The sequence below is a fragment of the Mytilus californianus genome, unplaced genomic scaffold, assembly GCF_021869535.1.
Source record: "Mytilus californianus isolate M0D057914Y unplaced genomic scaffold, xbMytCali1.0.p SCAF_2, whole genome shotgun sequence".
In the NCBI taxonomy this organism is placed as follows: domain Eukaryota; kingdom Metazoa; phylum Mollusca; class Bivalvia; order Mytilida; family Mytilidae; genus Mytilus; species Mytilus californianus.
In genome coordinates, this window is record NW_026262668.1 from 89,409,152 (window position 1) to 89,424,902 (window position 15,751).

The window sequence follows — 15,751 nt, forward strand, 5'->3', positions numbered from 1 at the left end:
TCATTATGATCGAAATAACGGACAGTCATTAAAATACATGCATGTACGCTTTGATAAAAAGGGGTGCCGCAGTTGCATATTATTCATCATAAATCTATTTTAAGTTTATACTTTCCTGTTATTCTCATCAGTTAACGCAGAGACATGTAACTATACATCTCTAGTTAACGACAATCAACTATATAAATATCTGAATCTGATGTGACTTACCGTTCATCTCTAGTGGTTCTTCTCTTTCTTTTTTTTTATTTGGGCAGGAACATAAACATTGTTAGATATAATGTTCCCAGGTTTGAGGGGGGGGGTTGGAGGTCAAGTCTATCGAAAGTTACAAAATAAGAACGTTGTATTTATGAATTTACAAGAAGAATTCTGTTCTTGGACGTTGTTTTCTCCTTTTTTTTTTTTTAGTTCAGTGATTTAAATTGAGAAAAAATCTAGTCAGAATTTAAATCGTTCCGACAATCCCCCACCTAATACTCCTCTAAAATCATGAATGGTCATGCTTCACAATCATCAGAATTTACTTTGCATTGGTACATTCTGTATCGGTAGTGATTAACCTTGACATTTCCGGGTATAACAGAGCTACTTGTATATTACCTGTATGTGGTTAGGTACATCGTCCCATGAGGTCTTACGTAAACAGGCTCACATTTATAATGGTTTCTGATATAACAAGGTTTTATGACATTCACACTTCTGCATGTTCTGTATACCAGTTTCTTATCTTATTTTCAGACCGAATGAGGATGTGAATATTTTCCAGGAAAAATATTGAGTATCAAAGTATCAAATTAATTTCGGGATTTTTTTCTTTCTTGGTATTAAATCACAGAAATTTAAAGATAATACTGCTTATAGATATAAGAAGATGTGGTATGAGTGCAAATGAGACAACTCTCCATCCAAGTCACAATTTATAAAAGTAAACCATTATAGGTCAAAGTACGGTCTTCAACACGGAGCCTTGGCTCACACCGAACAGCAATTAAGCTATAAAGGGCCCCAACAAATTACTAGTGTAAAACCAGGAGTATTCTTGTCAGTTAAGACAGACATATAATCATATGTATATATATGTCTGCGGTATAGACATGGTTTATGAATGAATGATAAGTCTTACAAAGGTACAAGATATAAAGCACATTGAACATTGATTCCGCCGGTCTGTCTCCATTCAATAAAGGCAAGTTGACGTTAGATTGATTCTGTAATAAAATTTTAAACATCGTTGGTCAAATAGCTAAAGTATTTGTTGTGAGATGTAGAATATTTTAATAAGGACATTCCCAATTAGGTAAATGTAGATCGCTTTGGATGGACCAAACTATATTAATGTAACTGATAATATTCTCTGCACATTTAAATATTCAAGGTTACCGATGATAATTCAAAATAGCACAGTTTTTGGTTTATACGCTCGTTTTCGTGGGCCATTTTTATTTATAAAATTATTTCATTGAAAGTTATTCAGAATTCCGATGTTACAACAAAGTACTCACCCATCTATTTAAAAACTGAGCTAACGCAAAATATAAAAAATATATATAACGGCGATTCAGGTATTTTGCCACCATATTCCTCCCCAAATAATTATTTTTTTCTGTCTCAAACCCACATTTCTCTTTTATCATTTTTTTTTATGTTTTTCAAACCGGAAAATAATTTTTGTTCTTAATTATTCGATCTCATTCCAATAAGACAAAGTTGACCTTAAATTTCCTGTCAACTTTTTAATTATCTTTCTTCAAATGGCTGAAGTATTTATACGTTGTGAGATTTAAAATATTTTGATAAGGACATTAATTCCTGAATATGTAAATAAAGATCGCTTTGGACGGACCAAATTATATAATTGCAATTGGTAATTATATCTATTTCAAATATTCAAGGTTACCGATTCTAATTTAAAATAGTACAATTTTTAGTTCATACACTCGTGTTTAGAATGCCATTATTATTTATTCAATTAAATTAATTTAGAATTTCATTGTTACAAAAATATTCAGCAGTCATAATTCATTTTAAACTGAGCTTACGGAAAATATAAAAATATACCACGGCTATCCAGTTAACTGAGCTTACGGAAAATATAAAAATATACCACGGCTATCCAGTTATTGTGCCACCATATTACTCCCTCAAAATAATTATATTTCTTTTATTTTCTGTCTCAAACTATCACTCCCGTTTATCATTCATACGAAATGATGTTCACACCTGGAACGGTGAACCGTGACGGCTAAAATTCACTGAGTGAAGATCAAAAGATTGGAATTACAGAATGCAAACCTTTAAATACCTTGAATTTAACCACGCATTCAACAGGTAGTCACTAAGTGTCACAGTACAATACACATTGTATTTACACGGTACTAGCGGAAAATGTTTGCTAGACTGAAGTGAAAGGTGAGAATACAAACATGCATTTTTAATACACTATCAGTTAAATATGTTTGTTGAAAATATCCGTCGGAAAAAAAATTCATAAAAATATTCTATTGTATGATTTACTTTTATTACTATAATGACTATAATCATATCAGAAATCCTTAAAATATAAATCGTACATTTTATTTTTAAAAGTTGCACGGCTGATCACTTTACTTTCTTCATTATTAGTTGGTTAATAGCTACGCCAAAAGTCGTCGATGCGCTTTAAATCGCGTTATTAGATGATTAACGAACAAGACTTAAAGGAGATTAATTCCACTCCCGGCATGCAAAAAGACTTAAACTACGTCACAGAAGTCAGGAAGTTCGAATAAATAAAATTAATAATTCCCAATTTTCTTCTTTATTAGTTTTCATATCCAGATAAAACTTGGTGAATATGTTTTTTTATGGTATTATGAACATAATAAGATGATAAGTAAAAAATCACGAATTTTCCCTTTAAAGCTTCATGTCTAAATGAGGTTTATGTCTATTACGTATGTATACCTGTAATTGACCTTAAACTTGTATTACTATTCACTCAATTAAAACATCCATTATTTAATTTGTATTTTATTACCACATTGATACTTTTCAAATGTTGATAACTGTTCAATTCTCAGGTCAAATTACAGGTGTTCAAAAGCTGATTTTAGCATTTAATTTTTTTTGTATGATTCTCTTGATAAAATTGAATGGACATTTGATGAGACAATTATCCATAAAGAACAAAGGGACAAAGATGTGACATTTACAGGCCACTGTATTGCCTTCAACAATGAGCAAAACCTTACCAAACACATCTTAAAAATTAAATTCTGGTAAGTGGTTTTTGTCTCGCCTTGACGGAGTCAAAAAGCGAGACATAGGTATGCTGTTTCCGGCGTTGGCTACGGTGGCGGCAACAATGTATTAGTTTGTGATTAGGTCTAGTTCATGGTGAACCACTAGTGGTAGGTCAATGATAATTGGTATGCAGTTGTATAAGCATTTGCACACCTCATTTCCATGGAGAATATTTGGTCCTTACCCCTCAGTCATGGTCTATTGACTTTGAAACTTTAGCTTAGTTTACACATATTAGTTTGTGATTAGGTCAGTTTAAGATGAACCACTAATGTTAAGTCAATGATATTCAGTATGCAAATGTATTGGCATTTGCAAGTTTCATTTCCATGGAGATTGTATAACCCCACCCCCTAATTATGGTTCATTGACTTTGAAACTTTTACATAGTTTACAAGTTAATGTTTGTGTTTAGGTTTGTTTAAAGGGAACGACTTATGAAAAGTCAATGGTATTTGGTTTGCAGTTGTATTAGCATTGGCACATCTCATTTCCATGTAGATTGTTTAGCCCTGTACCTTCAGTCATGGTTCATTGACTTTGAATATTTGCATAACTTACATGTTAAAGTATTTCTATTTACATTTGCATAATCAAAATAACAAACAGGCGAGACATATCTCTGTGTTAACAGTTTATTGAAACAAAAGTATTGTAAAACAGAAATTATTAAAAAAAATAGATGTTTTCAATCATTGTTGTAGTACAAACCAGATTCTTTAGAAAAGTATAACATTTCCTCATACCAGGACCTTTTATAATATATGTATGATATGCATAAAATTAGATTTGATATCCTGTAACTTTTTACCTGTATGACAGAAAAAAGGTCTGAATAACTAAGGGTCCATTATGTAGGGAGGATTATAATACTTGTGAATTTTTTTTTTTATAGGGCAGATTTAATTGTGTACAGCAATAATAAAAAAAGGTCTGAATGACCAGTATGTATGAATGTATATATTAAGGGCAGTTTCAACTTTTGATATGATAATTTGTGAATGTCCATTATATAGGGCCTATTAAACTTTTGATTTAGGGAGACCATTATCTTTTTACAAGATAAATGAATAAGTTATATTGTTTTTATTGTCTCGCCTGCGACGAAAAGCAACACATAGGGATCAGTTTTCCGGCGACAGCTCCGGTGATGGCGTCAACAATTGTTTAAGTTTTTTGCTTAAGTTGGTTTGATAGGAACTACTTGTGATTGATCATTGATATTTAATATTAAGTTGCATTACTATCAGTACATATCAGTTTGATGACTATGTTGAGGCCCTGCCCCCTAGGACATGGTCCAGTGACTTTGAATTAATAAGTTTCAATGTTAAGTTTTCTGCTCAAGTTAGTTTGATAGGATCTACTTGTGATAGATCAATAATATTTTGTAAGAAGTTGCATTACTATCAGTGCATATCAGACGACTATTTTGAGGCTCTGACCCCTAGGACATGGTTCCAGTGACTTTGAATTAATTAGCAATTTTCAATGTTAAGTTTTTCTGCTTAAGTCAGTTTGATAAGAACTACTTGTGATAGATCAATGATATTTTGTATTAAGTTGAATTACTATCAGTACATATCAGTTTGACGACTATTTTGAGGCCCTGGCCCCTAAGACATGGTCCAGTGACTTTTAATTGATTAGCAATTTTCAATGTTAAATTTTTCAACTTAAGTCAATTTGATATGAACTACTTGCAATTAACAACAATATTTTCTATAAGGTTACATTACTGTCTGTACATCTCAGTTTGTCGACCATTTTCAGGCCCTGCTCACTAGATCATGGTCCAGTGACTGAATTAATAAGCAATGTTGCTGTCCATCAGATTGTCTTTTTTCTGAATTTTATGCCGATAAGTGTGACATATCTCTGTGACAACAGTTTATTAATGAAGTGTCAGAAAATTGTGATATCTATTTCTCACTATTTCTAACTTTTGATGAAGAGAAGTTTTCATTACTGTTACTTTGGTTTCTTTCACTTTGTGGAACTCTTGATTTATGAAAATGATCTTGCATGAAAAGTTTTTTTATGCCCCCGCCGTAGCGGAGGGGGCATTAAGTTTTACCCTTGTCCGTCTGTACGTCCGTCCGTAGGTCCCAAAGTTGGTTTCCGTTCTCTAACTTTAGTTTGCCTCAACCAAATGTTATGAAACTTATACACAATGCTTATTACCACAATATATAGATCAAGATTGAATTTTGGTGCCTTCACTTTTACTGTTCTAGAGTTATAACCTTTACAAATGGAAAAATTGCTAAATTTTTTTTTTTTTTTTCTAAATATCAAGTCATTTTTAAAATTGGAGTTATCTTCCTTTGTCCATGATTATAGTTGAATCAACTACAATCAATGCTTTATACTATGCAATGTTTAATTTTGCCTTCCACTGATAAATTAAAGCAATTTTTACCCTTCATTTTTTTATGTCTTGGTATTTACAGGTAAAGCACTAATTTATGAAGGTTATTTAGAGGAGAAAGCAGTACAGGGTGGATTTGGAGCTACTGTCCACTTGTCTTCAAAGGCTCATGTGTGGATGAAAGATCCTACAAAAAAATCACTGAAAATTGTGCCCATGACAGACATGGTGGCAGCTGATAACAAACCTAGAGTTACAGTGCAAATACTGTAAGTCTTAATTCTCATATTTATAATTACTGATGAGGGCCAAACACAACATTCTGTTTTTATTTTAATGGCCATACCCTGTGCATTAAGTTTTAATTTTGATGTATACATAACTATCAAATCTTAAATCTAAGAAATAAATGACGTTTATGCTCCCTGAAAATTTTGTTCGAGTGCAGATAGTAAACTTTTTGTCCATCTGCTATTTTGTGTATTTATTCATTTATCTATTTTTTTGATAATTTTTCTTGCCACTCGATTGAAAAGTATCGCTGGAAACTTAGGGTGCACTTGCCGTTGTCAATGTAAACATGAACAATGTCACAGGCAAAATAGTGATAAACAGATTATCAATGTTCTTTCAAACTCTAGGATGTTTCTCAGTCACATCTCATCTCAGGGCTTTTGCCCTTCGATGAGATTGTAGCTGAGAAACATTCTCTGATTTGAAAAACCATTGATAATCTATAAATCCAATGCTTGAATTGAATGAAACATTATACAGATGAATGCTATAGGAAAGGGGTCAAAGGTTTAGGTCACTTATTAACAATATATTTTGTTTTGGAAAAATGGTTTCCTGTTGGTAAATTGAGTTTCCCTTGCTTGATTGGAGTAAGAATAAGATGGAATATATAGGGAAGGGGAATAGGAAAGCCTATTGATTTTGTTGCCCATGGGTCAAAGGTTACTGTTACTTAAAATAGGTGAAGGTCACTTCCTGTATTTATTTTATGGTGGTTTTAGGATGGTATCCCACTTTGAATTGTAACACATTTATAGAGGTGAAAAATAAGCAATAATAGTTCATGTTTATTTGTCCTTCCAAGCATACCTGAATTGTTATACGATTGAAAATTTTTACGGCCGTATAAAAGTATGGTGATGTAGTCTGAAGACATTTTTAACCATTGAAATAAAAATGTTTTCTCTCAATAAATGTGCAGTTTGGGGAGCATCAGTTGACAGTGCCAGGTTTTTACTTGTTAATAATTTTGTATTTAAATAACTTAAGTATCTATTGATTTGTTCTCCTACAGTCCAAGACCTCAGATGAATGTAACACCACAGAAAGTAACAGCAGCAAACTGGACTCCATCAAATTACTACTACAATCCATCGGCTAAGAAATCTTCACCTCCAAAACCAGTGCCTATAGTCAGTCCAAGAGTTATCAAATTACAGGCAAGTACAAAACTTGTCAAATGGTTTTAAATGGTCTTTTTGAACATGCTCAACTGTAGTACTTTAGGTAGCTGATAAGTTCATTGTTCAGGTAATGACTGAACATATGTATATCTGCTTCTCTGCTATGCAAGCAGCGTTAAAGTTAAGATTGAAGACTGTTTGACTTTGGGTCGAAATGATTGATGTGTCTGAGTAGGCTATGTCTATCTGCAGACTATGACCTTGTCTGATAAGAAGATAAAAACTCGGGATATTTGACTAGTACAAAGAAGTAATAAAATTGGTCAGTTTGGGGAATATTTAATGAAAACCGAAAATTGCTCTTAAAGAGAACCTTAAAAAGTTAAAATTATTTTGAATTATGGTCAATATTTTGATTGAACCCCTTTCATTACTTGTTTATTATCTGAAAGCAACACTATTATGTTGCAATAGATTCCAGACTAGAGTAGTTTATCCTACAATATGTGCATTATGGGATTATCTTGTATGAGCTCTTTCATATATATGAGGCAGTAACTTAAGAACATAAAAACAACAAAAAAAGACATCTGGAGGTCAACTGTATTCATCTTTTATAAAGTGAAACCCTTTTAACTCTTATCATACTGAGTTGGTTTCAGAAAATGTATAATTTTCATTCATTTGTAAAAATATGCAAGTTATATGCACATGAGCTATACCCTGCTGTTGTTGTATATTAATTCAAATAAAGCTAAGATATGGGATCACGGATCAGGTGGTTAGGTTGAGGAGGTAGGGGTGGGTTGGTGGTCGTGAATCTGCCCCAAAGTTTGTCATCAGGTGCAAAAAGCGTCAATTTTTACGATTTTTCTTCCTATTTCTTGACATGAAGACTGAGGGATGCTGATAGATGTGTTTCTGTGTAGTCTGCATGTAGAGTGGACCATTGACCGTAAAGGAGCTGAGTCCGAGTGAACCTGATCTAAGTATTGTAGTCTAAAAGAAGGTCATTCCCACCAAAAATAAGGGATTTTCTGATTTTTCTCTATTTTTGGCTTCACCTGGACGTGCAACTGGAAGTAGTCGTTCCCTAAGCGTATTTAAAAAATAAACACAAAGAGTTATATGCCTGGGGGTTGACACTATTTTTTAAAAGTTTTGGCCTCTGTACTGTGTGTCCCAGACACCGAAGGGAAGTCCACCCCTCCAGAAAAACCAGTTTTATCTGATTTCAATTTACGAGGTTTGTATATGGTCTCAATCTGCACCTTAAACCTGAGAAACATGACAATAAATAGCATTAGGTGGAGGGAACATCCATTAATTTTGAAAAACATACAATACAGTTGACTTCTAAAAGTGTGGAGAGCCATGAGGGAAAAACAGGTATTTTGGTAGAGGATGTAATATTATGGTCCCCCGCATGGTAAGGGTTAAGTGTTTTTAATGCATTTCATGAGAGTTTACCAATGTGTTGAATAGGAATTAGGTAGTATATAAATGGATAAGTTATGGTGATGGGGTTGGGGGGGGGGGGGGTATATTTTCTATATCAAGAGAGGATTGTATTCTGCCAATAATCAGATTTTTTCTAATGTAAATCAGGATTTGTCCATTACAATTTTATTTAATATAAATAATAATTATATTGGTTCCTTTTTATTTTTTGATGAGAAAAATCGTCTCTGAATCTCCTTCTCCATCACCCATCCAAAATCTATCTAGTAATCTAAACATTTCCTTTTATTAAATACATTAAAACACTGATCAGCTGTGCATGGGATATTTTGAGTGCCTTTCAACCAACAATACTACTGTAAATACAGAAATTATTGCGTGCATTTATTATTGCAATTTTTGAAGAAAAGACAAAAATGAGATTTATTATTGCGATTTTAGGAACAACTGTATAATAAAATTGAGAATGGAAATGGGGAATGTGTCAAAGAGACAACAACCCGACCAAAGAGCAGAAAACAGCTGAAGGCCACCAATGGGTCTTCAACACAGCGAGAAAATCCTGCACCCGGAGGCGGGCTTCAGCTGGCCCATAAACAAAATGTGTACTAGTTCAATGAAAATGGACGTCATACTAAACTCCAAAACATATAAATGAAAATTAAAAAGAATACAAGACTAATGAAGGCCAGAGGCTCCTGACTTGGGACAGGTGCAAAAATGTGGCGGGGTTAAACATGTTTGTGAGATCTCAACCCTCCCCTATACCTCTAGCCAATGTAGAATAAACAAACACACAGCAATAGGCACAGTAAAACTCAGTTTAAAAAAGTCGGAGTCCGATGTCAGAATAGGTAACAAAAGAAACTAATCAAAATGACAATGATACATAAATTAACAAAGGACTACTAGCAGTTACTGACATGCCAGCTCCAGACCTCAATTAAACTGATTGAAAGATTATTTCTTCATCATATGAAAATCAAGCACAATCCCTCCCGTTAGGGGTTTAGTATCATACTATCATAAAATATATGAGAAGAACATAACCCGTGTCATGCCAACAACTGGTTTTAGAATAAATGTGTTTATTTCCAATGCAAAGACCCTATGAGTGAATCAATATTAATACCAAAATATGCCATGTTAATGACCTGACAACAGTATCGTAACTATATCCCTTCTGAATAAGTCTGTTAAAAGGTTTGGTTAGCTTTTGAGGTGAATGTCGACATTTTTGTGCTTTGTATATATATATACAGATATATGTAACGGATATAAAAATGTGAGTTCTTATTATTGCAATACTCACCCAATCGCATTATTCACATTAATAAAAACCTCGCAATAATTTCTGAATTTACAGTACTTATTCTGGAGTAAATAATACCTTTGTTCTGTGAGATTTTATTACAACATTTTGTTTTATAGAACGATCTGTATGCAGAGTTAATAAAGAAGAGAAATGAAGTAGCAAGTGAAACTGGTTATACTCCACATTCTATAGCTAGCAATAAAGTATTACTGGACATGACTAAGATTAGGTTTGTATTGATGAAGGGAGTAAAACTGGTTATACCCCACATTCTATAGCTAGCAATAAAGTATTACTGGACATGACTGAGATCAGGTTTGTATTGATGAAGGGAGTAAAACTGGTTACACCCCACATTCTATAGCTAGCAATAAAGTATTACTGGACATGACTAAGATTAGGTTTGTATTGATGAAGGGAGTAAAACTGGTTACACCCCACATTCTATAGCTAGCAATAAAGTATTACTGGACATGACTAAGATTAGGTTTGTATTGATGAAGGGAGTAAAACTGGTTACACCCCACATTCTATAGCTAGTAATAAAGTATTACTGGACATGACTAAGATTAGGTTTGTATTGATGAAGGGAGTAAAACTGGTTACACCCCACATTCTATAGCTAGCAATAAAGTATTACTGGACATGACTAAGATTAGGTTTGTATTGATGAAGGGAGTAAAACTGGTTACACTCCACATTCTATAGCTAGTAATTAAGTATTACTGGACATGACTAAGATTAGGTTTGTATTGATGAAGGGAGTAAAACTGGTTATACCCCACATTCTATAGCTAGTAATAAAGTATTACTGAACATGACTGAGATCAGGTTTGTGTAAATAAAGAAAGTAAAATATTAGCAGAGGAATAAAATGTATAATTAATGTTTGTTATGTATTCTTTCTAGATATATCATTTTTTTGATAAATCAGCAATTATATGATAGGCAGCAAGCAGATGTAAGGCTTATTATTTGTAACATGTTAAATGATATTTGTAAGTTGTGTGACCTCCCACTTTTATGACCCACCAACTATTGTAAAGGAGCATTATGTTTTCCATTCTTTCCATCCCTCCTCCATCCCATATAAGGTTAAAGTTTTGTTTTCAGGTAATTTGTAGTCACATCAACTTTAGATTAAGTACATTATAAAGTGAAGTTAATAAATTAAATGCCAAATTAGGCTTTTGACCCAGATTTCTCAGTTCACTGAGCAGGGAAATGTGAAAGTGTAAGCGGGGCATGGTTTCCTACAGACACAAATTTTTGTTTTACAATAAAATTTTACAGTTATATTATTAAATTAATCAAACTATCAAACTGTGTTTAAGCTAAGCATATATGATAATGTAACCTAGTAGCATTTCAAGATCTTCAAATAATACACTGTAATTTTTTTTTCAATTTGTATGTCTCTTGCATCACCAGAAACTCCAAAATAAACATCAGAATTAAGGTAGATAGATAATGTAAAACTGAGCATCCAACCTTGCATTTATTTGTCCCAATCTTGGTTTTGCTTGTTTCATTAGATGGGATATCATGTTTTTTGTATTATTTGCAAATATTGAGATTAAACTAAGAATTAATTAACTGATTAATGATTTCATTTTATTAGCTCACCTGGCCCAAAGGGCCAAGTGAGCTTTTCTCATCACTTGGCGTCCGTCGTCCTTCGTCGTCGTCGTCCGTTGTCGTTAGCTTTTACAAAAATCTTCTCCTCTGAAACCACTGGGCCAAATTTAACCAAACTTGGCCACAATTATCATTAGGGTATCTAGTTTAAAAAATGTGTCCGATGACCCCGCCAACCAACCAAGATGGCCGCCATGGCTAAAAATAGAACATAGGGGTAAAATGTAGATTTTGGCTTATATCTCTGAAACATAAGCATTTAGAGTAAATCTGACATGGATAAAACTGATTATCAGGTCAAGATCTATCTGCCCTGAAATTTTCTGACAAATCTGACAACCCGTTGTTGGGTTGCTGCCCATGAATTGGTAATTTTAAGGAAATTTTGCAGTTTTTGGTTATTATCTTGAATATTATTATAGATAGAGATACACTGTAAACAGCAATAATGTTCAGTAAAGTAAGATCTACAAATAAGTCGTCATGACCAAAATTGTCAGTCGACCCCTTTAGGAGTTATTGCCCTTTATAGTCAATTTTTAACAATTTTTGTAATCTTTTACAAAAATCTTCTTCTCTGAAACTACTGAGACAAATTTAACCATACTTGGCCTTAATCATTATTAGGGTATCTAGTTTAAAAAATTTGTCCGATGACCCCCGCCTTCCAACCATCATGGCCGACATGGTTAATAAACTGCTTCGCTGAGCGCAGCTGGATACGCCCGCAGAGGTCCAACCCTGAACAGTTGGGGCAAAAATGGACACAATATTCAAGCTTGATACAGGTCTGAATTTGGATTGTATTAAGTATTTGACATATTATAGGTTTCTGAATAAATGTAGTCGTCAAAGAACTTGAAATTGGTTATATGAATTGAATTTATATTCAATTAAAGATTTCTTGCTGTTGTGCAATACACTGTGCTGTTGCGCAATACTTAGTAAATCTGTTGTCAGACTATAAACAAATAAAGTTCAATTAATTCTCAATGTCATATTAGTAATTTATGAAAATGTAAAGGGAGCTTACATCAATAGATATAAACAATTCACCAAATTTTCATGAGAATTGCTGACAGCATTTTTGAGTTATTGTCCGAAAACTGGAAAATCCCCCCTTTTTTGATGAATAAAACCCCATAACTCGAAAACGTAAAATCTAAAATTTATAAAAAACGAAAGGGAGCTCACGTCCATAGATATAAACAATTCACCAAAGTTTTCTGCAAATTGGTTAAAGAATTTTTGAGTTAATGTCCGACATGTTGACGACGGACGGACAGACGGACAACGGTATACCATAATACGTCCCATAAATGGGCGTATAAAAATAGAACATAGGGGTAAAATGCAGTTTTTGGTTTATATCTCTGAAACTAAAGCATTTAGAGCAAATCTGACATGTGGCAAAAATGTTCATCAGATTTAGATTTATCTGCCCTGAAATTTTCAGACGAATCCGACAACCTGTTGTTGGGTTGCTGCCCCTGAGTTAGTAATTTTACAGAAATTTTGCAGTTTTTTGTTATTATCTTAGATATCATTATAATATCTAATATCTAATACTATTAACTATGATTTTAACCTTATTTTACATGATTTCCAAAGCATCAGTAAATACAGGTGAGCGACACAGGCTCTTGAGAGCCTCTAGTTTGAATAGAGTGTCACTGATAAGTCTGTTAGAGATGAAACAAAATTTTAAGCGTGGTATCTATGATGAGTTTATTTACATTTGTTTCCATGTAATCCGACTATGGTTAACAATCAGATGGACAGGTTTGGCTTTATATCACATAGGACTAGGTCTTGAGAAAATTAATGAAAAAAACTAGTTATAGAAAGAAATTTACCGATTGACAATTTGTCATCCCACTATTGAAATTAATGTAAATTAAAGTTAAGATAAAGAGAAAAAGGGAACAAGATTTTTCTAGTTTTAGATTGGAGTTGAGGTAAAGAAATATACAAATATATGTTCATTATAATCATGTTCATTTCAGGCCCAGTACAAAACAGAATATGTTAAAATTAGAAGACTTCCCAGAAGCGAAAGTGGAGAAGTTTGGTGACATTTTTATCAGTATAATTGTGAACTTCTGTCATGTTCATGATCTTAAGATGGATGACTTCCCTGATGTAGATCTTGGAGATAATGCGGTAGGTGTTTAATGAATTAAATAAACGTAGTAACGGTTTGAACTGACATGATAGATAATAATGATTCATTAACCAGTTCTGACCTAACTTCTGGACCCACAAGGGGCCTAGGTAGTAAAGTGGTCTAAGTAGTTGACTACAGTTATCACTAGCCTTTCAATACTGAGATTGTGAGTTCGAACCCTGCTTGTGGCATGTGCATTAGACTCCTATCTTAATTGACTAGGATTACCAGTTTTCCTGCCATAGGTCACTGGTTTTCCCAGGTATTCTGGCTTCCTCCCCCAATAAAAACTGGCCACCACAATATAGCCAAGATAGCTGAAAGTGGTGTTGAACACCATCAATCAATCAATCATCAATGGACCCACAAGCGGTATTTTCTTTTACCAAAAGAGCGAAAACCAAAATTTCATTAAAGAATATTGTGTATTTCAAATACAATTTAGTTTTTGCTTCTGTTACAGATGAACAGTATCATTTGAGTATCAGTACACACATTATATACTTTAAAATGGTAAACTATTATGAGCCACTCAGCTAACAACTAATAAACATTCATTTGCTACATTTTAGGATGGGGATTGTAGCACATCGGACCTCATATGGAAATTAACAGAAACATGCAGATTATCTTATGTCATGTTTCAGAGATCGTATAAATCTATTGTAAGTATCACATTATCATGTGATTGTAGTTGTCTTTCAGAATAAGTTATAATGGTAGAGGATGGATAGCATTAGCACCAGTACATATGAATTGAATCCACTATCTGTAAAGTCATACTCCATAAGTTATGCTCCTATGAGATTGGATATTTATTTTATTTGTTCCATTTTCAAGTTTTACTATTATATGTATTAATAAAAACGTTCTTACTGTGGATTCATTATTAATCCTGGGATACCAATTTTCGTGGATTTCGCTGGTACAGATGAACTACGAATTTAATTGTTCAATTAAGTACAAATTTTCTATTGGCTCGTATGAAGACCTTTGTAATCCCACGAAATCAAATATCCACAAAAATGCATGTTTTCCGTAATCCACAAAAATTGGTACACACGAAAACAAATGAATCCAAAGTATGATAGGTAATTTATAATCCTTGCCTGCCAACTGCAGAATATTAGTTACCTTCATCGTACATTCGTTTTGAAATATTTGCATTAAGTTTTCTAAATATGTGTCCTTTAGAAGAAGTATTCATTTAAGGCTATTAATTATATAGTATTCTATGCATTTTACATACTGACACTTCAATGCACTCAGGGAAAGAATTTTTGCACTGCAACAACCTGGCATGTCTGTTTATTCATTCATCTTTAAATATGGTTGTGTATAATTGGGCTGCGCTTCTGTATTAAGGAATAATTGTTCTTTCAATTTATAATGTTCGAGTTGGAAGGTGTAAGGAATTTTTCTGATCTGACGGGCATTCACTTGCTGTTTGACGATATTTGATTTTTATTATACCCCCTGAGCATGGAATTATAAGTCAACGCCTAATAAAAAGTGGGGTACTTTTCAAGAAATAGCATGTAACTTCTGGTTTCAAACTGTCCATGATTCACAGAATCAAATGTTGAATCTGTGTACTTCATGATAAAATTTCCTTTGTATGGATTAGATTGCATTAAAGTTTCTTGGTAAATGTAGATTAATGACAATTAAAAAAAAAAAAACTGTGTGACTCCCACATGCCAAGCTTAAGAAATGATATAAACACAACACAAACTGAAAATGGTTTTCACATAGGAAGTGTATATTGCATTTATCTATGTACTTACCAATTATAATTTTGTGCAAAACTGATGAAGTACATTGTTAATTAATTAGCCAAAACGTTCATTAAGTTTGTCTGCTTATGCTTAAAATCTTACTACAGTATTTATAATGTCATTTAAATGAGGTCACAATAAAATTGTAATAAAGCCAATAGTTCTTATTTTATTTTCCAAAAGCTGTTCATTTGAAGTATGATTTTTAAAAACTTTTAACAGTATCCTGAATTCTTTATTTTTGTTGAACCAACATGACCTGACATGCACCTCATTTCATGGATCAGTGATCAAGGTTAAAGTTACATGGTCAAGTCC

The 15,751-nt window shown here is 33.1% G+C and overlaps 2 protein-coding genes across 5 annotated transcripts in view; both read left to right on the forward strand.

The window, feature by feature from the left end:
- The window catches only part of LOC127728372 (band 4.1-like protein 5), a 238,305-nt gene that overhangs the window by 220,630 nt on the left and 1,924 nt on the right, over nucleotides 1-15,751 (forward strand). The gene's annotated exons all lie outside the window — the stretch shown is intronic.
- LOC127728371 (bifunctional 3'-5' exonuclease/ATP-dependent helicase WRN-like) overlaps nucleotides 1-15,751 on the forward strand; it is a 68,715-nt gene that overhangs the window by 49,099 nt on the left and 3,865 nt on the right. For all 4 annotated transcript variants that reach the window (XM_052235701.1, XM_052235703.1, XM_052235702.1 and 1 more), the window contains 5 exons: nucleotides 5,739-5,925; nucleotides 6,966-7,110; nucleotides 9,967-10,079; nucleotides 13,495-13,651; nucleotides 14,228-14,320. In XM_052235701.1, coding sequence (XP_052091661.1) covers nucleotides 5,739-5,925; nucleotides 6,966-7,110; nucleotides 9,967-10,079; nucleotides 13,495-13,651; nucleotides 14,228-14,320 — 695 coding nt within the window. The remainder of the gene's footprint in view (nucleotides 1-5,738; nucleotides 5,926-6,965; nucleotides 7,111-9,966; nucleotides 10,080-13,494; nucleotides 13,652-14,227; nucleotides 14,321-15,751) is intronic.